A 23,590-nucleotide genomic window follows, 5' to 3' on the forward strand; every position below is an offset into this window, starting at 1 on the left:
GGCTGTTATTATTAATCAGTAAAACTTGATTACTAGATTAGAAAAAAATAATAATTAAGGGATGCACAATGGAATGTGTCTGTATTGACCAATATTTGCTTAAGTAAATATTGGCATTGGACCAATATTTGGTGACCTGTTTATTAAACTCTGGAAGAGCAGAATGTTCGGCCATGCTGGGCTAAAATATCAGCTTTACTGTGTTACTGTGTTAGTAACTCTGCAGAAATTAATGTTATATTCGTCCATAATGCTAATCCAGGTGGACCTACTTGGAATTTCTACATGGTATAAATGTTTATATTTTATGAAAATATTGACTATTGTCATCACCCCACAATTTCATATGTGTCCCTTAAAAAAGAAATCACAAATAATTAAAATATACCTTCTCGATGATTACTTGACCATTTGCATGATAATGCATATGTAAGTCTCCTACTGCCCACTGTAACAGTAAGACACAAACGCTTTGTCCATTTTTTTTAAAGTCAGGATTTGTTATTCGGTGGTCCCCCCGAATATATATATATATATATATATAATATTTTAAATAATATGATTTTTAAAAAATAATAATATAAATTAAAGATTGAATAAAGGATCTTTCCTTTTGGACCATTAAGACCAGCATATCCACATTTTTTTTGGCTTGAAACTTGAACTTGAGTGGGTGTGCAACATGTACTTTTTAGGCTAGCACACAGACGGATGGTGTGAAACAAGCTGCTGCTCCACCACCCAGAATCCTGAAGAACAAAGCTTTGCTGTGTAAACCCATGAGCCTGAACAAGGGCACATCCTGCAAACCCAATACATGTGATGTGAACATCCAGACAGGTACTCATCATAATTGTCTTTCAATACAAAACACTCTCAGGACGCTTATTGTACTTTGAGTACTTACACACTTTTTTCCTGTAGATAAAACCCTGCCTGAAGTGGTAGTGTTACCTTTGCCAGTGCCAGTGTATGTTCCTGTACCTATGCACCTCTACACACAGTATACAGCGCATGCTGTAGGACTTCCTCTACCGGTGAGCTGCTTATAATGTCGTAGATATTACTCTGTGCTATTTTAATGTGCACAAACAGTTATCTTTTTCATAATCATTACATTTTACTTTTTGTTCATGGTATATAGCTATTAAAGTACGCACCTAAAGTGGCCAAATGAACTGATTCACTATCTTGCTTTATAGCTGTTAATACCTCTTAGGTCCCAACTAATTTTAGAAACACCATGGGCTCAAAAAAACTTCACTCACTGCTACAATGTGGAGGTGTTATAGCACCAATCAAGATTCAGAACTTTTATTTACATGTATTTGCCTCAGTCCAACTAAGAAATTGCTCCCAGTTCACAATGTTTGTTGTGACCGAAACACATATTGTGAAAGCTAACAACTGTGGAACATCATTGCAATTGGCTTAAATAATTGTGATTGACTTGATTAAGTAATAACTGTGACAGGCCTACAAATGGTATTTCTACTCCACATTAATCAGTTCATTATCTCCCCTTCAGATCTCCTAGTGCATGTGAGACATCAATGGCCTGCTTTTCTCTGTCTCTATAGGTGCCGGTGCCCATGTTTCTGCCCACAACTCTGGACAGTGCTGAGCGAATAGTGGAAACTATTCAGAAGATCAAAGAGAAAATCCCAGACAACCCACTAGAAGCAGACCTAATCATGATGGCTGAGATGGTGGCAGAAGACAGTGAAAACAAAACTGCCTCCCAAGGAGGTGAACAAAGTGAGGAGCCTTACGTTGCATATGTAATGATATCTGATGTGCACTATATTGCCATAAGTATTTGCTCATCTGCCTTCACATGCATATGAAATTGAGTGACATCCCAATCTTAATCCATAGGGTTTACCCACCCTTTGCAGCTATAACAGCTTCAGTTCTTTCCACAAGGGTTAGGAGTGTGTTTATGGGAAATTTTGACCATTCTTCCAGAAGCACATTTGTGAGGCCAGACACTGATATTGGACAAGAAGGCCTGGCTTGCAGTCTCCACTCTAATTCATCTCAAAGATGTTCTGTCAGGTTCCACCCCAAACTCGCTCATCCATGTCTTTATGAGCCTTGCTTTGTGCACTGGTGTGCAGTCATGTTGGAACAGGAAGGGGCCATCCCCAAACTGTTCCCACTAAGTTGGTAGCATCCAAAATCTCTTTGCTGAAGCGTTAGAGTTCCTTTAACTGGAACTAAGGGGCCGAGTCCAACTCTTGAAAAACAACTCCACATTATAATCCCACCCCTCCACCAAACTTTACGCTTGGCACAATGCAATCAGACAAGTACTGTTTTCCTGGCAACCGCCAAACCCAGACTCATCGATCGGATTGCCAGATGGAGAAACGTGATTCATCACTCTAGAGAAAGTCTCCACTGCTCCACGTTTTGCATTACGCTTGGTGATATAAGGCTTGGATGCAGCTGCACAGCCTTGGAAACCCATTTCATGAAGCTTTCTACACTGTTATTGAGCTGATCTGAAGGCCACATGAAGTTTGGAGGTCTGTAGAGATTGACTCTGCAGAAAGTTGGCGCCCTCTGCGCACCATGCGCCTCAGCATCCGCTGACCCCGCTCTGTCATTTTACGTGGCGGACCACTTCGTGGCTGAGTTGCTGTCATTTCCAAACACTTCCACTTTGTTATAATGCCACTGACGGTTGGCTGTGGAATATTTAGTAGTGAGGAAATTTCACGACTGGACTTGTTGCACAGGTGGCATCCTGTCGTGGTACCCCGCTGGAATTCACTGAGCTCCTGGGAGCGACCCATTCTTTCACAAATGTTTGTAGAAGCAGTCTGCAGGCCTAGCTGCTTGTTCTTATACACCTGTGGCCATAGAAGTGATTGGAACACCTCAGTTCAATGATTTGGATGGGTGAGTGAATACTTTTGGAAATATAGTGTATGTGTGATATAAGGCCAGGCCTTATGAAGGGGATCATTTCAAAGATTCTTAAAGGAATGGTTCACAGAAAAATTACATTTACAGAGTTTTCTCCCGTACCCCAAATGTAGTTAATCAGCCAAGGCAAGTTTGCTTTTGTTTTAGTTTTGCACTGGAACTGCGAGCCTAATGTAAAAGAAGTCTACAGTATTGTACAAAAGTCATAGAACATCCTTAAGCATTAAACACAGTTATTTGGTTTTTCAGAGACAGGGAACACACAAAACATATATTTAACAGAGAATTACCCAGATGTCTCAACAAATTGTATATATATATAATAATATATAATATATATATATTTTTTGTATTTAGTGTGTTCACTCTTTTTTTTTTTTTCTTTTTTTTTTCACAGCTTCCATTCATTTCTGGAAACTTGATTTCAGTTTTTTAAAGAATTCTGCAGGGATATTTTTCCACACCTCCAAAACTTCCTTATTAGAAGTTTGTTGAAGTTTCATGATCCTGGTAGTCCCAGACACCTTCAGTAATGTCGATGTCATTACATTGTTCGGAGAACGCCAGCAGCTGCTTTGATTGATTGCAAATTTACTGCTTTTTGTCCATTTCCTTTTCTCAGAAAAGCTGGCAGTGTATTTCAAACAAAAACATCTTGAAACAAAATGGCATCATCTTGATCAAAACAGCAGTGTATTATGCAGCATGTGCTGCTTTCTGAACAGAACTCCTACTCACTGCATTGTTTGTGATGTCACTTCCCCTGATTGCGATCGTCTTAATCACTGCATGATTCATTCTGATACCTCCCATTAACCAGAAATTAAATCAGTGAAGGGGGCACAGTTCTGTATGTCATCCAAAAATGTAGACGTCCATTAATTTTTAGCTGCATTAGCCTTGTAGTTTGACTATAAAACTAAAAGAAGCAAACTTCAGACACCAAACATGTCTTACATCATCAAATGTTTTGGGGAGAGAGGAGAAAACTCTAAATCAGACTTTTCTGAGAGTCATTCATTTAAGTTTAGTTGCTCAAGTATCTTGACAGTATCATATTCTGGAATCTCTACCGAGATTCATGCATGGCTTGTGTCTTTGTCACTCAGACCAGGAAGATAACTTCATTGAAGATTTTGATTTTGAAGCTCTGTCCAGCAATCTGAGCTGGGAAGAGGACAGTGTCTCCAGTGCCTCTCGATGGGGTCGACACTCAGAGCCTGAGAAAGCACCTCCACCTCCTCCTCCTCCCCCACCTAAACAAACTCCACGGTCATCCAGCCCCACCCCCACATCTACCCCCACACCCAACCCCACCCAACAAGAGCCACAGATGGACCTGGAGGCAGACTTCCCAGCTGGTGAGAGCTGAAACAAGTGTCAGTTTCAGATAAGTCCCATGAAAGAAATGCTGACATAGAACTACAAAAATTACCTTAACTTTTAATGATGTGCTCATTTCTGTTCTTATGTTTTAGAGTGTTTTGAGCTTTTGGAACAGCGTACACAAAAGGAAAAGACCTCAACTTCCAGACAGAGACCTCGCAGGAGAGGTCGGGATGGCTTCCCTCAGAAAAAACGAGTATGAACATAACAGTATAACCTCTTATATATCATTGATTAGTATACAGTATATATAATGCATTAGTTCAGTACACAGTACAGTTGTATGCAGAAGTTTTAAAACCTCCGTTTAAATGTTATTTTGATTTTTCTAAATCTAAGTTTAAGATAGTGGAAAAGTAAAGCATAAAATAACTTGCACAGGCAATGTTTTATGTTTTTTTTTTCCTTTCTTGCTAATTTGTTAAATTCAGCAACTAAACTCTAATTGTGCTTTTATAATGTGCAGAAATCAACAAAACTTTTTCCATACGACTGTAGCAGCTAACACCAGTAGCATCATCTGTGCAAGTAGATTTTATTTATTTATCCTGACTTATTTGAATGGTCTGTTGTATGTATCTGCAGCCTCGTAAGCGTAACAGTGGTTCTCCACTGTCACCATCTGGTCTATCAAACATCACCAAACTGCACCATGAGTACGGCGTCCAAGCATGGAAGAGCTGGATACGCTGGAGAAATGCACAGCCCAACCTGGAGACACCAAAGATTGGCTGTAAGTCTCTGTTTCAGAATCTGGAGCCTTTCTTCATAAAAGCATTTACCATTCATTTGTTTTTCACAACATAAGATTATATCTTGAACGACTTCTGCAGTTGGATAAAAACTGAGATGGAAAAGAGCTGGAGTTTATCACACTTTACTGTGTTAAGCTTTTCTTTCCTCTGTCTCACTGAACCAGCTCGTAACATGATGTTAAAGGAGGACCTGTTGCAGTGTAGCACAGCTGAGCTAAGCTACGGCCTCTGCAAGTTCATCAGTGAAGTACGTCGACCTAATGGAGAAATGTACAGTCCAGACAGTATCCATTACCTCTGCTTAGGCATCCAGCAGGTGGGAAACTCACACACTGCTTTTCATTTGTAGTGTTTGTGTAATGTTATGCTTCTGCACCCTTTTTTCAAGCACTGTCATTTCCTTTTACAGCACCTCTTTGAAAATGGCCGAATGGAGAACATCTTTGCTGACTTGTTCTACACTAAGTTCAGTCAAAGTATAACCAACATCCTCAAAGACTGGTCACCAACCATACTGCCCAGTGGTGAGCAATTCAGTAATAATAATGGTTGATTGATTGTCACAAAGAATCTTTCACACAGACTCACATACATGCTAGCAGTTTATGCACACACATATTAGTAACCACCTCTGATACCTTAGCAACAGCCTAGAAAGACCTTAGCAACCACTTGGGATACTATACCAACAGCCTATTAACACATTGGAAACCACCTAGCATACCACAGCAGCAGCTTTGCAGCACCTTAGCAACCATTTCTGATACCACAGCAACAGCCTAGCAACACATTAGTAACCACCTGAGATACCATAGCAATGGCCTAGCAACACCTTAGCAACCACCTGGGATTTTATAGCACAGGCTTTGTCATGCCATATTAAAGTTCATTCACATACTTTCCTCTTACAGTTAATTCTTTGCTGTTTGTTCATTCATTTTAGTTTTGTCAATATGGTGCCTTTCTGATACTGGCAATTTAATACAGGTATCAGGCCATTTGGATATTGGCAGTAATGAACGCAAGAGGGTTGCATGTGCTCCGGTAGATGGAGCTTAATTGAAGCAAGCATCATGTCGGTGAGGGATTATTTCATGCTTGAAACAAGCAAAACTAGTTCATTGCTTTATATACGGAGGCAAGACCAGCTAGGATTTCAATGCATTCACTTTAATTAACCATTTAAAGAGAAACCATGCCAAACAGCACAGTGAATCCATTCAAATGTGCAATTGTAAACCCAAATAAAATGCTTAAAAGGGATTCATAAGCACCTACCTAGTAGCTGGATTAGAGTAAGTGTCAATATAGTGCTCTGTAGTGGCAGATACTTGAGGATGATCTGGGACATAATGTGGCCTGTCCGAAAGTTATTAGTTTTAGTTTTTATATATGTTGAACTTAGCTAACAAATGGATATAGTGCACTGAGATTTGCAGCAAAATGGCATATTTAAGTTTGTTTCACATAGAGAATGTACAAACTTATTTTCAAAATCCACAAAACATCAATTTGAGCAAGGGTATTTTGCATACGATCTGTAGAGCACTTTGCATACTAACTAAAATTGCTCTACCTTTATATAACTAATATAGAACTGTCATCTTTTAACAAGAGCTGCTAAAATATTTCTTGGGGTTTTAATTTTTTCATATGAATGTTGACAAAAGTAAGTACAATTTCCGACCTGTTTAGATCTCAATTCTTGTATTGTTGTTTGATTCAGCAGAAACATGATTTTGGTAATACTACTCATGCTGCATCCCCGTGTCCGTTTTGTGTGCAGGTTATGTGCACTCTCGAGTGGAAGAGGAGTACCTGTGGGAGTGTAAGCAGCTGGGGGCGTTTTCTCCCAGCGTGCTCCTCAACACCCTGCTCTATTTCTGCACTAAGTTCTTTAACTTTAAGACTGTGGCTCAGCACCGCCGTCTCTCGTTCGCCCATGTCATGCGCTGCACTCGCTCGCACAACAGCGGCAAAGTGGCCTGCCTCCGCTTCTACCCCCCTGTACCCAAAGAAAGTAAGAATCAGTGCTGGAATAGTAATTAAAATGTAATTCATTACAAATTACTAATTACTTTTCTCACACTGTGACAAGATTACTTTTTCCAATAATCAGTAAAGTAATCTCATTAGTTTATTTTTGTGTTACTCTCAAAACTCATCTGTACCAGCTGGGAAGTATGTGGGAAAACTCAGTAAGCATCATTTTTAAAGGCATGTCGGAATCCCTGCTTTTTGCTCTGAATAACACATTCCGGCTATGCTGATTAAAATGATGAACGACTGGTGTTATTTGAAAACACAGAAACCAATAGAAGCAATTCAAAAACAGGTGCCTCAAAATAATGTTTATGAATAAGTGTAATTGCAGGGATCACAGGGATCACAGGGATCTTTATCCATCAGTCATATACAAAAGTTTGTGTGCCAACAGTCAATTTACATGTTTTGTTGATTTGAATTACTATTTATTTACTAATTTAAGATACTGAAAAAAAACACAAAATATGTCCCATACAGAAGTTATGAGTGTACATTTTGTTTACATTTTTGTCCAATATGTTAAACTTTTGCACTAAAGTTTACAGGAACATGTACTTAAATGTGTCCTCTGTAGAAGGAAATCAACAAAACAATTTGACAAAGGTTGTTCTTACTGTTTTGACTGTGTGAGCATGATTTAGAAGCTTCGACAGATTAGTTTTAGTTTTTGCAATGGTGGTAGGTGTAAACGTTACCTAGAAACCTTTAGAATAGGAAGCCAGTGTTTCTTTATTTAGAGCCGATTAGGAGACAGTAAGGAAGTTACATTATAATGGTCACCTAAAATAAAATGTTAACATTTGATGTATTTAGAACCTTTTCTTTTAAAAATGTGCTTTTAGTTTTCAGCGTACTTTCCAAAGAGACTGACGGCAAGACAAAAAAAAGAGGGAAATTATGAGAGTAAAAGTAAAATATGGTGTAATTTAGCAACATATGATGGCAATCTTTAACTTGCGTTTAACAGGCAGTTCAAATGCAGATGGAGTCCCTGCCAAGAGAAAAAGAGAGGACGACGATGATGATGAAGGTGTGGTGATGGAAATGCAAGAGAATGCTGAGAACCCCCTCCGCTGTCCCGTCAGGCTCTATGAGTTCTACCTCTCCAAATGGTGGGGCAGTGTCTTTGTTATTCATCTGTAATAACCACTATGCCATCTGTATTTCTACTTAGGTTGGATTGATTGATTTAGTGAGGTGGGCTTTTGTATATAATGGAAGGTATTTCACAGCATTTTGCATTAAACTATATAAGTTTTTATTCAGCAAAAGTGTCCCGTAGCTCTTCTCCGACTGAACAGACTTCTTATGGGTTCAAAAGATCTAACTGAGGAATCCTGTTCTGATGATTTGTTTTTTGATTATCTGCATGGCTTAAAATATTTTTCTTGTTTGTTTCTTAATTCTTCCAGCTCCTCTTCAGTGAAGCAGCGCACAAATGTTTTTTACCTGCGCCCTGAGCGCTCCTGTGTCCCCAACAGCCCACTGTGGTTCTCCTCCATGGCACTGGACGATGAGGAGCTGGAGACCATGCTCACTCGCATCCTTACTGTCCGAGAGCTCTACCTGGAGAGAGAAAAGCCCACGAGCGTATCCGATTCGGACGTCGCAAGCGATTCTGACTGAAATGCTCACGTATACACCGGTACTATTTCAATACACTTATATAAACTTTACATTAGTGGAGCAACTTAACTGTGATCGATCAGCAGGAGATACAGTACGGAGTGTTACTCCGTATTGTACACAGCCATAAGTCTGAGAAGATCTGTCCAACATTGTAAAATGGCTCATTACGAAGACAAATGAGAAAGTGGGGTGTACCAGCACTCGGGAGAATGTAATTGGACTGAAAATACACAGGCGCACAACTCTTTATTAAACGGTCCTGTACTGTAAGTCAATCTATTGTGCTTATTGCTCAGTTTTCCTTTTATATCCTTTTGTTTATACCTGTAACATTTCATGTTTAAAATGGTTCCGGTTTGTGTGAAGAAAAGGAAAACAACTCACAGTAACTACAGAATTCAAGCAGCTTAGACGCATTCGAAGAGGCCATGTAGTTTATCGACTATATTCAGACAGAGCATGATGCTGACTGTTGTATAATGCTGTCCATTACACGTTTGTGTAAGCCGTTATCATTGTGATTCGTTCATTTTCCATTTTATTCTGCAACACTAAGGAAAGAGGCCTGCCTGTTTCAAACTTCTGCCCATTTTAGTGTGGATTGTATGTTTGAAATGACGTTTTTATTTGAGAAAAACCAATGTTTTGGTTCATGCCTGTAAACTCTCAAAAGAGCATTTCATGTTATGTTTTTTTTTTTATGGATAAAAAGTTTTTGTGATCACAAAGAAATGAACCTGTGTATGATTTTAATCAAATTGTTTGCGAAAAAAAGCTGTCACCTTTATTTCTCTGCAAGTTCAATACAAGTATTAAAATAGTTGAGAAACAGCACTGATCAGAAAGAAGGAATTAAACAGATACTAATGAGGTTTTCTTCAGTATTACATCAGAATACATTACTCAGTTTGCTGTGATTTGGTCATGTAACCACATACAAAGTTATGTTCTGCTTTTTGTAGTTTATGCATAAAGACGCCTTGTTTCATGTTTGATTTTGAGATTTGGTTTCACATATCCTTCGTGTGGTTTGGCACATTTACACTATATGGACAAAAGTATTGGGACATCTACACATTACACCAACAGGAATTTTAATGACATCTCATTCTAAATCCATAAGCATTAATACGGAGTTTGCAGCTATAACAGCTTCCACTCATCTGGGAAGCTTCCTACAAGATTTTGGAGTCTGTTGGAATAGAAAAGCATTTGTTAGGTCCGACACTGATGTTGGACGAGAGGGCCTGGATCACAATCTGTTCATCCCAAAGGTGTTTGAAGAGGTCGGGCTCAGAGCTCTGTGCAGGCTAGACAAGTTCTTCCAGACCAAACTCCCCCAGCCATGCCTTTATGGGCCTTGCTCTGTGCACTCTGGCTCAGTCATGCTGGAACAGAAAAGGTTCTTCCCCAAACTTGTTCCCTCAAAGTTGGAAGCATGGAATTGTCCAAAATGCCTTGGTCTGCTGAAGCATTAAGATTTCCCTTCACTGGCACTAAGGGGTCTAGGCTGATCCCTAAGACAACCTCATAGCTTTATCCCTGCTCGTTAAGAACAAGGAGGAACCTGCATAATCTTCATCAAATAAGTTGCCAGATTAATATTATTCCAGGTTGGAGTGCGATGTTTTTCATATTTCTGATTGAGCCACATAACTTTTCAAAGTTCAGGACTGTCCAAAAGGAATGTTCCTCAGCTTTCCGATCTACAGGCTTAACTTCAGTTACTTATAGTTAAGTTATCTAGCTAAACTGAGAAATCCTGCTTTGTGATATACCCCCTGACCCGTATAATGGAGCTAGACTTATGTCCAAGTAACTTTGGGCCATTTCTTTTGGTCCAATCATCATGAAATTTACACACAAAGCAGCAAAATAGATACAAGGTTTTAACTCATTGTTATTTGAAAGCAAACAGCCAAACATAAGTCGAAAATATAACAACTTTCCATAGACGTACCAATGATAGCCGACGATGAACTGGCCTATTTCAATTATTCATCAGCAACAACGATGACGCTGCAGGCTGAAATCATCCACACATGGCAACACAGATATAATGAACATACACAGACTCTTTTTGAAGGCGGCAATACTCTCCAAAATTCAGCATTTGCGATGAATTCGTTTTATTCAGACATGCTGAATCAGACCCGAACACTGAAACGGTCGTCTGAAAAGACTTTTAATTTGAATCAACACTGTAAGAGGAATGATCATTTTGAATCCGAGTTGGACTTTTAATTTGAAAAAGTCGCGACATCTCACAGTGTAAGAGCTCACGCCGATCCATTTCTCAGCATGGCGCGGTTCTGATTGTCATTCGTTACAACTGTGGGCTTTTTCACTGCTTTAGCTCGCCATGACAGGCTCTACAGCAGCGCAGTAACAGGAGGAGTGCAGTGCAGCCTTGTGTGAACAGCGCCAGGCCGGGTCGACCATGGAGGAGGCAGAGACGGCGGAGGAGCTGGTAGCCAAACAGCATCGCAAGGAAAAGAAAGAGCTGCAAGGTTTGGACACTGACGCTGCATCTTCACGGGCTTCCATGGACCTGTTAGCTCTGTAATATGAAACGCGTCATCGCCGCCTGTCCTGTCCATTTTAGGTGGTCTGCCAGCTGGCTGCTGAGACTGTACTCTGGCCCATGTCCTATACAGTTAATTTACTCTATTATGAATTTGAAGTCATCCAGCTTCTTGTTCCTGCTTTCACGTTCCACCTTAAACGGTGCAGCAGTCACATTCTGGTGCCTGAGATGGATCAGGAAGACCTGTTCTTTAAGGCTACTTAAAGGTTACTTTTTTAAAGGACCATGATGGTTCAGTCACACGGTATCATATCGAACACTTTTTATTAAGAGTGACTTGATGACATTCGTGTTGTTTTTTCAGTTTTTTTTTCTATGAAAAAAAAAATCGTACTTTTTTTCCATTTTTTTTCAGTCTCTTCTCTTACAGTGAAACAGGCAGTTTTTTTTTTACTGTGCCTTTTAAAGTTGATATATGTAAATAATCAATAGGGCAGTCGTGGGCTGGAGGTTAGGAAACTGGCCCTGTGACCGTCAGGTCGCCGGTTTGATCCCCAGAGCTGACAGTCCATGACTGAGGTGTCCTTGAGCAAGACACCTAATCCCCAACTGCTCCCCAGGCGCCATGGATAGGGCTGCCCCCCACTCCGGGCAAGTGTGCTTGCTGCCCCCTAGTGTGTGTATTCACTAGAGTGTATGTGGTGTTTCACTTCACAGATGGGTTAAATGCGGAGATGGAATCTCCCTGTATTGGGACTAATAAGGGTCTCTTAACTTAATCTATATTCTAAGGTGCTGTCCTATATTGCATTTGATTTGAAGGCTGCTTCTGTGTATATACAAACTGCTAGTTTGTGCTGTTGTTCATAATAAATGTACTATGAACAGTACATTTTGAAACTTGAAAAGTGTTTACATACTACAGAAAAGTCCCCCCCAAAACAATGCGGAAAATTCAGTTTTTCATGATATCACACACCCTATGGCCAAATTAGCTAATACGGTGGTCCCAGTTCTGTTTCTGCGATCGCACTGCTTTGTACAGTTTTAAGGTTTTCTCTGTTTAAAATACTCTAAATTCAACTCCGCATGGACTTAATGATCTGATGAGACAACACTAAAATATACAGGATAGTGGAAAGGATCGTGAACCACTGACCTAATGACCTAGTTAAAGACTTGTTTCCTCTCTCTCTAGCTAAAATACAGAGTATGAAGAATGCCGTGCCTAAAAATGACAAGAAAAGGAGGAAGCAGCTGACTGAAGACGTTGCCAGATTAGAGGCTGAGCTGAGTCAAAAACATGAGAATGAGCTCAAACAGCTACAGAACTCTAACCCTGCAGAGAAGGTGATTTATGAGAACTTTTATGGGGTTGATTTTTGTAGTTTGATTTTGTTATTTTTGGGCTGTGTTTGATTTGATTGCTTTGGTGATAAAACAAAATCAATTTCATTAAATATGTCAAGGTTGACGAGGTTGTGGATGCTGTTGATTCCATAAATCTGGCTTGCGGAGAGCAAGCAGACAATAAGCAGGCGCGAGTGTCTAAGGCTCAGAAGAGACGGGTGAGTTGAATGTTTTGTGGTTTTTGAGTTCTACTGTTACACATGTTCTCCTGCGCTGTTTACCTTTTACTGCATATTGGCATTTACCAATAACCTCAAAAAACAGAGTCTCTGATCTTTCTAGGTTTGGTCTGCTGATATAGCTTGACCTCTAGCTGTCATATTGTGTGATTTTTCCCAGGACAAGAAGGCTGCTCAAGAGAAAGAGAGAGAGAATCGCATTGCTGAGGCAGAGGAGGAGAACCTGTTAGGATCTAGACACCAAGAGGGTCTGAAACTGAGGCAGAAGCTGGCAGAGAAGCAGCTGCAGATCAAGGAGATGTCTTCCGATGGTCACTGCATGTACCGTGCTGTAGAAGACCAGCTGGTAGAGCGTGGACGAGCCCTCGGGATCAAGGAACTCCGTGCTCAAACGGCCCAGTATATGAGGAGCCACTCGGATGATTTCCTGCCTTTCCTCACTAACCCAAACACTGGGGACATGTACACTGCAGGTTAGCGATTAAATAATTGTGTTGGATAGACTACATGCACTAAACACAGCTAAAGTGCTAGCGTGATGTCATTGAGCTTCTGAGTGTAAGAAACACTTTTATTAACAGATTATTGAGTCAGTATGACATCATACTGATGTAAAACATAAAATAATTAAGATTAGTTAAAAAATAGTCTGACTTAACCTGGATTAATTTGTAAAACCTTTGCTTTCTTACACACAGATGAATTTGAGAAGTACTGCAGTGATGTTGCAGAAACAGCAGCTTGGGGTGGACAGTTAGAGGTTGGTACAGCTGCATCTTGAACAACTCCAGATACACACTTTAGACCAGCATTTAGTTCTGGCCATGGAGGGCAGGTGTCAAGCGCAATCATGCCCACTAAACATGGCAATAAAAATGAGTTGAACCAGATGTGTTTAAGCAGGGAAATCACCAAACTGCTAGACAGCAGACCTTCAGGACTGGAACTGAAGCCCCCTGCTGTAGATCCTCAGATACAAGTATTTGAACTAGGACTACAGTCACTACATCCCTTTATATACTTGCATTGATTGGCATATGACAACTAAACATAGAGTAACACACTCTTAGACGCCTTGTAGTGGTGATTGTATTCTAGTTAACGTGATTATTTTGTTCAGGTTCATGTGAGCCCTGCATGTAAATGATGAAAAAGTTATTGAATTATTAATAGTAATGAATACTTTCTGATGAAGCTGATTATGACCACTCATATAGCTATGACAACAGAAGAAAGTATTTCTTTAGGGTTCAATTAAAGCAAATAAGATAAATACGATTAATAGCAAATAGTTACATTGTTTAAAAATAACAAGTAATGTTTATGTGGATGACATTTGTTGACTTGATTCAGCGGTTCAATGGTTTTACCTTATCTTTTTTGTTGAATATCACATGAAATTGAGTTCACTACATGTGCAAAAGTATCCAGGTGCTCTTTGTATTTAGTGAATTCGGTTACTTTAAGGTGCACCCATCGCTGACAGCGATGTTCAGTTGCACACAGCAGCTTACATTATTTCCAGTAGAATGTGATGCTCTGGATTAGGAGCACAAGCCGAATGCCAAGTGTTGACTTGAGGGGTATAAAGCCCGTCAGCATTGGGCTATGGAACGGAGAACCTGCATTCTGTGGAGTGATGGAGCTCCATCCAATACCTTTGTGATAAGTTAGTGATCCAGCATCATACCTGACCTCATTAATGCCATGTGGCTGAATGGAATAAATTCTTCAGCAATGTTCCAGTAACTAGTGTAAAGCCTTCTTAGAATAGTAGAGACAGTTACCGCAGTTAAGGGGGACAAACTCTCTAATGATTCAGAAGATTTAAGAACAAACACTGGATGAGCAGGTATCTACAAACTTTTGGACATATAGTGTATATAGTCCTCAGTTTAACACGTTGGTGATGTTCTAACTTGCTGTTTCCAAAATGTCAGGGAAGAATGTTAGCGTCATTAGACCATCCCCCAAAGATATGATACATATCCACACTCTCACAGCCCTAACAAGTGCTTAAACACTTTTTATAAAATCCCTCACATCCATGTACAGTAGGTGTACAGAAGGCATTTCAAAAATGTCTTGGCTTAAAAGGGAAAGCGGAGATTCTGTAAATGAGATTTTTGGTGAACCAGTCTTAATTTGTTGGTGTCAGTTGATTCTTTTGATACAGATTTGTTCTCATCGTCTCCTTGTTTCCTTCCATCACAGTTAAGGGCCCTGACACAAGTCCTCCAGTTACCAGTAGAGGTTATTCAAGCGGATTCTCCTGCAATAGTCATTGGTGAAGAATATGACAAACCGCCAGTCACTCTGATGTAAATACATAAAAAAATCTTTCTTTATTTTCTTTTTTTTTTTTTGCGGTAGAAGCGTGCATTCGTTCACTCTGTTCTTTCCTTTTCAGTTACATGAGACATGCATATGGGCTGGGGGAGCACTACAACTCTGTGGAGCCGCTGAAAGATGCAGCAAGTGAGGAGCAAGAATGAATAGATCATAGATTACTGTAGGACAGAGCACCTGTGCTGGACCTTGCATCAGTTTGGACAGAGGTCAAAACTAAAACCTGGCTTCCTTCACTTCCAGTACTGACCAACTAGATACTGAATCTACAAGAGGAGACGACTTTCAAGGCAACAAAGGTTCCAAGAAAATCAATGAAAACATGGCAGTTATTCACAGTAATCACTCAGTACTCTGTAATAGCTGCATATAAGGCGAGAAGCTTGGAGCGGAAACAGGCCACGTGTTAAAGCTGTCTTGAAATAAAAAAATAATTTTCAATAGATGTTTTAGTCTTCAGGTTTCTTTGTTGTGAGAAGCTCATGATGTACTTTGTTTTAGGGACGCTAGAGGTCAGTAGTGAGTCACTTGTGTTGAAAATCAGTGATGTTTCTATGGAAACGCTGATCCGCGGTCTGTTCAGGGTTTTGAGTCGGGTTTAAGACATTAATGGCAAACGATTTGGTTATCAGGGCCTTGAAAGGGAACGCTAAATCTGTTCACCTGAGCTCTAGAAATATAAGAACTCTTTCTAAAGCGTTTGGGAAGTTAACCTGCCTGCTGGCACTACATTTAAACAACAACCGCCTCGCCAGTCTGCCTACCGAATTACAGTCACTGCAGCAGGTGAGGGTCATCCGTTAGCTAAGCTGTATCTAATGCAGTATTAGCCGCACATAACGCTCCTTTAGTCAATGGCAATAATGAGACGTTTCACTTTGAAAGGCCGCGAACAATTAGAATGATATTTTAGCATTATTGTGTTGCTATAACGTTACTAGTGGAAATCCCTTTGAGGATTTCGCTACACAAATGTGTGTGTAATGACGAATATACCTCAGGAAGTTAGAGAAGGCTGCTAGCACTGCTGTCAGGGCAGGGAAGTCGAAGGGACACCCGACCAAAATGAAACTAACCATCTCCACATCTGTAGTAAACACTCTCTCCCTACAGCTGTGAAAACCTCTTTCAGCCACTGGAGAAAAATATAGGCCTGTAGCCTTTTAGTAAGGCATAATAATGAGCTTTCCATAATGTCTCATAATAATTATTAATAGCTCGATAATTTGTGCATAATTATAGATTTTTCGTATCTATAGTCATATATATATAGAGTCATAATTTGACAGTCATTATGATATACGCTATATTGCCAAATGTATTCACTCACCCATGCAAATCACTGAATTCAGGTGTTCCGATCACTTCCATGGCCACAGGTGTATAAAGCCGAGCCCCTAGGCCTGCAGACTGCTTCTACAGACATTAGTGAAAGAATGGGTCGCTCTCAGGAGCTCAGTGAATTCCAGCGTGGTACTGTGTTTGGATGCCACCTGTGCAGCAAGTCCAGTCGTGAAATTTCCTCACTGCTAAATATTCCACAGTCAACTGTCAGTGGGATTATAACAAAGTGGAAGCGGTTGGGAACGACAGCAACTCGGCCATGAAGTGGTCGGCCACGTAAATGACAGAGCAGGGTCATCGGATGCTGAGGCGCATGGTTCACAGAGGTCGCTAACTTTCTGCAACAAACCTCCAATCTTCATGTGGCCTTCAGATCAGCTCAAGAACAGTGTAGAGAGCTTCATGAAATGGGTTTCCATGGCCGAGCAGCTGCATCCAAGCCTCACATCACCAAGCGTAATGCAAAACGTGGAGCAGTGGAGACGTGTTCTCTGGAGTGATGAATCACTTTTCTCCATCTGGTAATCCGATGGATGACTCTGGGCTTGGCGGTTGCCGGGATAACGGTAATTGTCTGACTGGAGTGTGCCAAGTGTAAAGTTTGGTGGAGGGGGGATTATGGTGTGGGGTTGCTTTTCAGGAGTTGGGCTTGTTCCCTTAATTCCAATAAAAGGAACTCTTAATGCTTCAGCAGACCAAGAGATTTTGGACAATTTCACACTTCCAACATTGTGGGCGCAGTTTGGGGACGGCCCCTTCCTGTTCCAACATGATTGTGCACCAGTGCACAAAGCAAGGTGCATAAAAACATGGATGAGCCAGTTTGGTGTGGAAGAACATGACTGGCCTGCACAGAGTCCTGACCTCAACCTGATAGAACACCTCTGGGATGAATTACAGTGGAGACTGTGAGCCAGGTCTTCTCGTCCAACATCAGTGTCTGACCTCACAAATGCGCTTCTGGAAGAATGGTCAAAAATTCCCGTAAAACACACTCCTAAACCTTGTGGAAAGCCTTCCCAGAAGAGTTGAAGCTGTTATCGCTGCAAAGGGTGGGCCAACATCATATTAAACCCTATGGATTACGAATGGGCTGTGACTCAAGTTCATACGCGTTTGAAGGCAGACGAGCAAATACTTTTGCCAATATAGTGTATTAAGTCATAGTTATAAGCACCTAAGTCATAATTATGAACAAGCAAGTCATAATTGTAATAAGCTAAGTGAGTAATAATAACACTAATATACTAGTAATAATGAGATACCAAGTCATAATTATGAGTCATTATTGTGAGATACTAAGTCAATTGTGAGATAGCATCTCCTTATGATGAGATGGCAAGTCAAAATTGAGAGACTGAGATTCCAAGTCATAATTGTGAGATAATAATACATAATTATGAGACGCTAAGTCACAATCATGAGATAGAACCTTTTTATCATGAGATAACTAGCATGTCATTATGAGATGCTATGTGATAATTATGAGATACTAGGTCGTAGTTATGGAAAAAAATGGCTATATATTGTTTTCCAGTGATGGAAATGGGCTTCCATATATGCTGTAATCTCTACAATGTGACTTTTCAGTTTAAAGACTAGGAAACCCCCCCTATGATGATGTATCCTGAAGTTGTGATGAACTTTTGGAAAAATACAACAGCTATGGGCTAAAATTTTGGGGGTGGGCTGTGAGCCACTGCTAGGAAGGTCATTGTAGCCCTATAACTATAGTCTTCAAATAATCATTACAAAGAAGAGAAAGAATAACAGCAATCATAGGAAGGACTCTTCAGATAAGGAGAAGGACCTGCTATAACGTAATCTGGAGGGTATCTACCTAACATTAACTATTTGGGTTCCTTTATTTTGCTGTAAGAGTAAAAACTTGTCTCCAGTGTCCGTTTTGTGCTGAGAATTATTGTTTTGATTATGATTGTGTTTGACAGACAAGGGAAAAGTTACATTAGTGCTAGCCGTACTTTTTAGCATGTAAGTGAATGTCTAAGCTAGCGGTCAGGATCGACACCACAGGGATTCCCACTTTGGGTTATGCATGCTGGGTAATGTGGTTAAAGGATGTTGATAAATGAGCATATGAACACGGTATATGTCAGATAATCCAGTGAGACAGAATACTGCAACAGACAACAAATAACACCAAACTTTGAGGAGGGGAAACCCCTTCAATGTGTATTGGTTACATTTTCAGTACTGTTGATATGTCCAGTGTCGATCCAAATGTGGCTCTTCTGGCTTTAGTTAACAGAACTTAATCTGGGGAATAACGTTTTTGAGGAGATCCCACCTGTGCTGAAGCATCTGAGCAGTCTAAAAAAACTCTACTTGTTTGGAAACAGACTTTCCACATTACATCCAGAGGTTTTAGGTGAGTTACAGAATTATTTAAGATTAATTACAGATTATTTAAGATTCATTTCTCATTAAATAGCGAATTGATTCACTTGATTAACATTACTTTTATCTCACACTGAAGTACGGTGTCCTCACTGTATGTATGTGTTTATTGATTATTTCTGGACCCGCTTGCTTGTTTGTGCATGATAATTATTATTTAATAATTATGATAATTATTCAAATGAATGTTTACTTTTTATCATTTATTATTTTTTCAGAAGGCCTTCCAAACCTTACAGTTCTCAATCTGAATCACAACAGCATCAGGCTCATTCCTCCAGCCATACAGAGGTGAACTGTCTGCTCTGTTTTGATGTAGTGATGTTGAGTGTGATGTTGATTTAGAGCTGCGACAAACTCACAAATGGCCACTGCGACTTCTCTGATAGAGTTCACATTTATTTATTTATTTTACAGACTTTCTAATCTGGAAGTCATTAGTCTTGTGGGCAATCAGCTTGAAGAGATTCCTGCTGAACTGGGACTGCTGAGGAATTTGACTGAGATTAATGTGGCCAATAACAAGCTGGCTGAAATTCCACGGCAGCTTTATAATTTAAGACGTTTAAGGAAAGTGAGCTTGGCGAGGAACAGTCTGACAGACTTACCTGAGGTCGGTTACAGGTGGCTTTCGATCGAAGTTGTTTAACACAATAAATATTTAAATTAAAGCTTATCCTCTTTCTGATCTGCAACAATGTCTATCACCTATGTTCAGTCATTGTTTCACATCCCATGTTTGAGTAAGCACTGAAGAGAATGAACTGCTGGACGTAGGAATAAATAAGAATATTTCATGTTTTTTCAAAGGGTATCCTCGGCTGGGAAAACTTGAAGATCTTAGATGTCGCTGGTAATCGCTTGTCTATGTTTCCATTTGAAGTAAGTCACTTTGGCCCTGTTCACATCTGGCAATAACATCGGTCTTTGGTGATCCAGTCATAAGAGGACAGTGCTAAGTGCAGATGTGAACAGGATCTAATGCTTATGTGATCTGTTCACTCAAAGCATTTTCAGAGCTGGTTCAGGAACACATATGACCACATAGTAGCTGTGTCATAAAAACCAGGCTGCAGTCTAGGTGAGCTGAAGTTCTAGGCCATTACCCTGATGTGTTTTGACAACAGTGAAGGACCACCTGATAGTGGTCATAACTGGAAAGGCAATAATTGGCTGGACACGGCAGTAGTCATGAAATCTAGTCAAAGTCAATTACTAAAAGGGCCCCATTTTCAAAAGTCTCAGCAAATCTGTGGACCATCTGTGTTTTTATTATATTTTAACATTTTGCCATGACCCAACTGGCCATTGTTTATTGAAAATATGCCAAAACTACAATGGCAGAAAATTGTAGTTTTAAATAATAAAATTGTAGTGTAGAGAGGTTTTCTAAAACTGCCCATTCACTTGAACTAAACACCTGGCATCTTTTTTTTGTGGTGCTGTCCCATAGATCCTTGTTGGGCAAAGGGTGAGAGCATACATTACATTGCAGTGCATGCTGAGAACTGTAGTGCAGCTAATATTAATAGAAAATTAAAATCATTTTGTGGGCTGAATAGATTGTGCCACAGGCCTGACGTTTGACACATGGACTGTTGATGAATTATAATATACAGTGTGTACAAGATCTAAATAGGTCCGTCAAAATGATTTTGTGGTTTGTTAAATAATAATAACAGCAGCACTGCAGTTTAACTTTTGTACTGTCTCTCAGTTTCAGTTTCTTGCGCTGGAAGAGTTGTTTTTTGAGGGAAACAACTTAGTGAAGCTTGAGCTGTTCGAGTCGACTCAAGAGAAGGAAGTCTTTTCACTGAAGGTACTTTAACAATGCTTCTCGCATAGTTCAGGCTAAATCTGATTTCCGTTATTGTTTTGTTTTCTTCTTATGAAAAAGTGCAATATTGGAGGTTATTGTCAACGTTAGCCTTTGAAATACTGATATAGCAGAGCACTGCAGTATGCAAATGAGCCCTCTAACCTGTCATGATGTGTGCTGTTTGCATCTTCACCAGTCACAGTTCCAGATGAGAGTTTCTGTGGCTCTTATGATGAATCAAGAAGAGCAACAGAAACCGCTCCATATTAAAAGTTCAAATTCTCAATGATAAATTGTTTTGGGGTTTCATATTTGGGTCAAAATAATGGCAGGTCAAAATAATACATGCCAGTCTTTAAATGTCACATCATTGACTGGCCTGTGCAGGTTTTATATATTTTGCAAGGCTTATTGCAGTTTTGATATATAGATAAGTATGATACTAGTATTTGTTCCATATCATGCAGGCTTGCTAACAGTGTTGTGTTTCAGGAGCTTGCCGCCAGGCTTATTCTGAAAGAAGACTTGAATAAGTCGTCTGTGGTGTCCAGAGCTCTGCGGTTTTTGCCCGATCTGCAAACCATGCTGTCTCGCTGGGGCAGGTGTGCTGTGTGCTTCCAGCCCTTTCATACCACCTGGCTGGAGTGTGTGCAGTTCATCAACCTCCGAAAGGTACATGCCTGACTGTCAGTCTCCCTGACCTCTGACTCGGCCATCTGCCACTGACTGTTTTTACTGCGCTACGTTCAGTGAATGTTTACCTGTTTCAGCATTGTGCAGTAATAGCACACAGAAGGAGTAACCCAACCCCCATAGAATGTCCTGAGAGCCTTTGTTTTCGAGAAATGTGTTTTTGTGGGTTGTAAATTCATGTGCATGTAAATCCAAATGTTGCAGTGTAGACTTTTCTGTAACACTTTTTAAACACATCTCAGTATGTGGTGGAGCTGTTCACTAACAATAGTAGAATGTTATTTAAATGCATCTTTCAAGTCATACATTTAAAAGACCTTCAACAGCATAAAATCCAACTGAAAAAGTAAAGTGATAAATAAATAAGTAAATAAAAATAGTGAAAAAGCAACATATAGAGAGAATACTATATTTAAGTTGTATAAGTGAAGCGTATTTCAGAAAAAATTGGGGAAATCTTGACTGTGTCATCACATAAACAAGGGGAATTCCACTGATTTTCTCAGAATTTCTGCATAGTTCATTCATTGAAATGTAAACAAAGCCATCCAGAGTGAACTGATATGAAACGGCTCATTGTAGTGGAGCTTCCCAGCTCAGATTTCTTTGCAGTTGTGGTGATAGGAACCAGATGTTGAATTGCATAATAAAGACATAATGCAAATTTCACAGTAGCTATTTTATTTGTTATCCAAAAAAACACTGAACACTCTTCTGAGTTTTTATGTTGATAATTGCAAAACAGTAGTAAATCAAAAATAATTAGGAAATATTTTGGCTTCCTGCCATGTATGTATTTAAAAAAATAGACAAAAACTTTCTTAGAATTTGTGTGAAACTGTGTAAGCATCAAGCAACGCATTCATGACCATTTTTGCAGTAGCTTTTTCTGATGGAGCTTCAAACACCTCAGATGTCAGAATCCTTTCAGCATCATACAGTATCTTAATTATTTAATTAGGCAGAAAAGCGAACAGATTTACAGAAATAATCTTATTGCATTTAGGCTTTAAACACTGCTTATTTGATATTACAGTCAAGCTTTCATTAGTCTATTCACAAATATGGGGACATTGCAACGGAGTACTGTGACATTTTTAACAGAAATGAGTTTAAACCCTAAAATATCGGATTTACAATGTAACATAAATGATTACATTGTTCTATTCTGTCTTTTCTAGGACATGAAGATGAAAAATTCACAGAATATTCCAGTGAGAGTCCTGCTGTGCTCATACTCCTGCTTCAACAAGAGTGGACACTCCTACTATGGGGTTGCTAGAGTATAATCATCCATAAAAGGTGCTCTATCACTCTTATTGTCGTTTTTTTTGTCATACCGTCTTATCGTTTGTAGTTACTTTGTCAGTGTACCACCAGATGGCAGTGTTTGATCAATGACTGGCTGTGCATGCTGAAGCAATGTAGTGTGTGCCAGTGAAAATCACTCATATTACAGCAGATAATACATCCTTTGCTGAAATTCACAGATAACTCACATAAGAGGATCCTTGTTTCACAGAGCAATATATGGAAATTTTATACCTCTCAAATTAAAATTCCCTGCTTAAGTCTTTAGCAAGTTTAAATGACATTGTCATTTGGGAAAGTGTGCTAATTTGGCAGCTTTGATCAGTGATGCATAATTTTGCTCATCTTGGAAAATGACAATGTAGAAAAATGTTTAGGAAGTTTTTTTAAAACAGTGGTGAGGAAATGTATGATGTGGAGACCATTGAACCATTAATAAAATACAAAATTGACCGCATGGCTGGAAAGTTCTCAGACGCTATATTACTTTTTTCCTTCAGTCTTCATCAAAGGTGCAGTAATTTTTGACCCGTGGCTGCGTGTTTGATGAATGTATGAACTTTTTTTTTTGGCTGATGTCACTAATTAAATGCAGCTTATATTATAGTGATACCTGCTGAAATTGCGTTTCATTAATTATGTATTACCTCAGTCCATGTTTCACATTAAAAGTGCACCTTTAGTACCGAAGCCTTTTTAAATCAGAGCTACAGCTGCTGGTGCGTTTTATTACCTGTCTGCAGTTGGGCTTTACGCTCCCCTCATTCTGTCGAGCACAGTGCTCTCTGTC

At 39.6% G+C, this 23,590-nt stretch overlaps 3 protein-coding genes across 5 annotated transcripts in view; all 3 read left to right on the forward strand.

Annotated features, from left to right (window-relative positions):
• The window catches only part of zmym4 (zinc finger, MYM-type 4), a 36,655-nt gene extending 26,927 nt beyond the window's left edge, over positions 1-9,728 (forward strand). For 2 of the 3 annotated variants that reach the window (XM_017693206.2, XM_037535407.1), the window contains exons 18-28: positions 696-840; positions 925-1,037; positions 1,581-1,758; positions 4,044-4,295; positions 4,413-4,516; positions 4,906-5,053; positions 5,240-5,391; positions 5,485-5,599; positions 6,862-7,095; positions 8,089-8,233; positions 8,534-9,728. In XM_017693206.2, coding sequence (XP_017548695.1) covers positions 696-840; positions 925-1,037; positions 1,581-1,758; positions 4,044-4,295; positions 4,413-4,516; positions 4,906-5,053; positions 5,240-5,391; positions 5,485-5,599; positions 6,862-7,095; positions 8,089-8,233; positions 8,534-8,747 — 1,800 coding nt within the window. In that variant the 3' untranslated portion in view covers positions 8,748-9,728. The remainder of the gene's footprint in view (positions 1-695; positions 841-924; positions 1,038-1,580; positions 1,759-4,043; positions 4,296-4,412; positions 4,517-4,905; positions 5,054-5,239; positions 5,392-5,484; positions 5,600-6,861; positions 7,096-8,088; positions 8,234-8,533) is intronic. The other variant, XM_017693216.2, reaches the window with a different exon arrangement.
• A 1,286-nt stretch (positions 9,729-11,014) lies between these two features.
• Positions 11,015-15,660, forward strand: otud6b (OTU deubiquitinase 6B). Its single transcript, XM_017692555.2, has 7 exons — positions 11,015-11,260; positions 12,476-12,627; positions 12,747-12,845; positions 13,027-13,339; positions 13,565-13,626; positions 15,081-15,187; positions 15,277-15,660. Exons 1-7 carry the CDS (start codon positions 11,191-11,193, stop codon positions 15,359-15,361), a joined length of 888 nt encoding a protein of 295 aa, XP_017548044.1. The 5' UTR covers positions 11,015-11,190; the 3' UTR covers positions 15,362-15,660.
• Positions 15,661-15,782: 122 nt separating this feature from the next.
• lrrc69 (leucine rich repeat containing 69) lies at positions 15,783-22,791 on the forward strand. Its single transcript, XM_017692566.2, has 8 exons — positions 15,783-16,001; positions 18,822-18,948; positions 19,196-19,268; positions 19,395-19,590; positions 19,788-19,859; positions 20,695-20,796; positions 21,289-21,468; positions 22,671-22,791. The coding sequence occupies exons 1-8, from the start codon at positions 15,825-15,827 to the stop codon at positions 22,776-22,778; spliced, it is 1,035 nt and encodes a 344-aa protein (XP_017548055.1). The 5' UTR covers positions 15,783-15,824; the 3' UTR covers positions 22,779-22,791.
• The last annotated feature ends 799 nt before the right edge of the window (positions 22,792-23,590 follow it).

Source organism: Pygocentrus nattereri, chromosome 27, assembly GCF_015220715.1.
Source record: "Pygocentrus nattereri isolate fPygNat1 chromosome 27, fPygNat1.pri, whole genome shotgun sequence".
NCBI classification, from domain to species: domain Eukaryota; kingdom Metazoa; phylum Chordata; class Actinopteri; order Characiformes; family Serrasalmidae; genus Pygocentrus; species Pygocentrus nattereri.

What these genes read in the sequence shown, in the direction of transcription:
- otud6b (XM_017692555.2), top strand. Translation starts at nt 11,191, where the DNA reads ATGGAGGAGGCAGAGACGGCGGAGGAGCTGGTAGCCAAACAGCATCGC. An exon ending in CTAAGGCTCAGAAGAGACGG is followed by an intron (nt 12,846 to 13,026) that starts GTGAGTTGAATG and finishes GATTTTTCCCAG; the next exon opens with GACAAGAAGGCTGCTCAAGA. An exon ending in TGGGGACATGTACACTGCAG is followed by an intron (nt 13,340 to 13,564) that starts GTTAGCGATTAA and finishes TCTTACACACAG; the next exon opens with ATGAATTTGAGAAGTACTGC.
- lrrc69 (XM_017692566.2), top strand. Translation starts at nt 15,825, where the DNA reads ATGGCAAACGATTTGGTTATCAGGGCCTTGAAAGGGAACGCTAAATCT. An exon ending in AATTACAGTCACTGCAGCAG is followed by an intron (nt 16,002 to 18,821) that starts GTGAGGGTCATC and finishes TTCTGGCTTTAG; the next exon opens with TTAACAGAACTTAATCTGGG. An exon ending in GTCTGACAGACTTACCTGAG is followed by an intron (nt 19,591 to 19,787) that starts GTCGGTTACAGG and finishes GTTTTTTCAAAG; the next exon opens with GGTATCCTCGGCTGGGAAAA.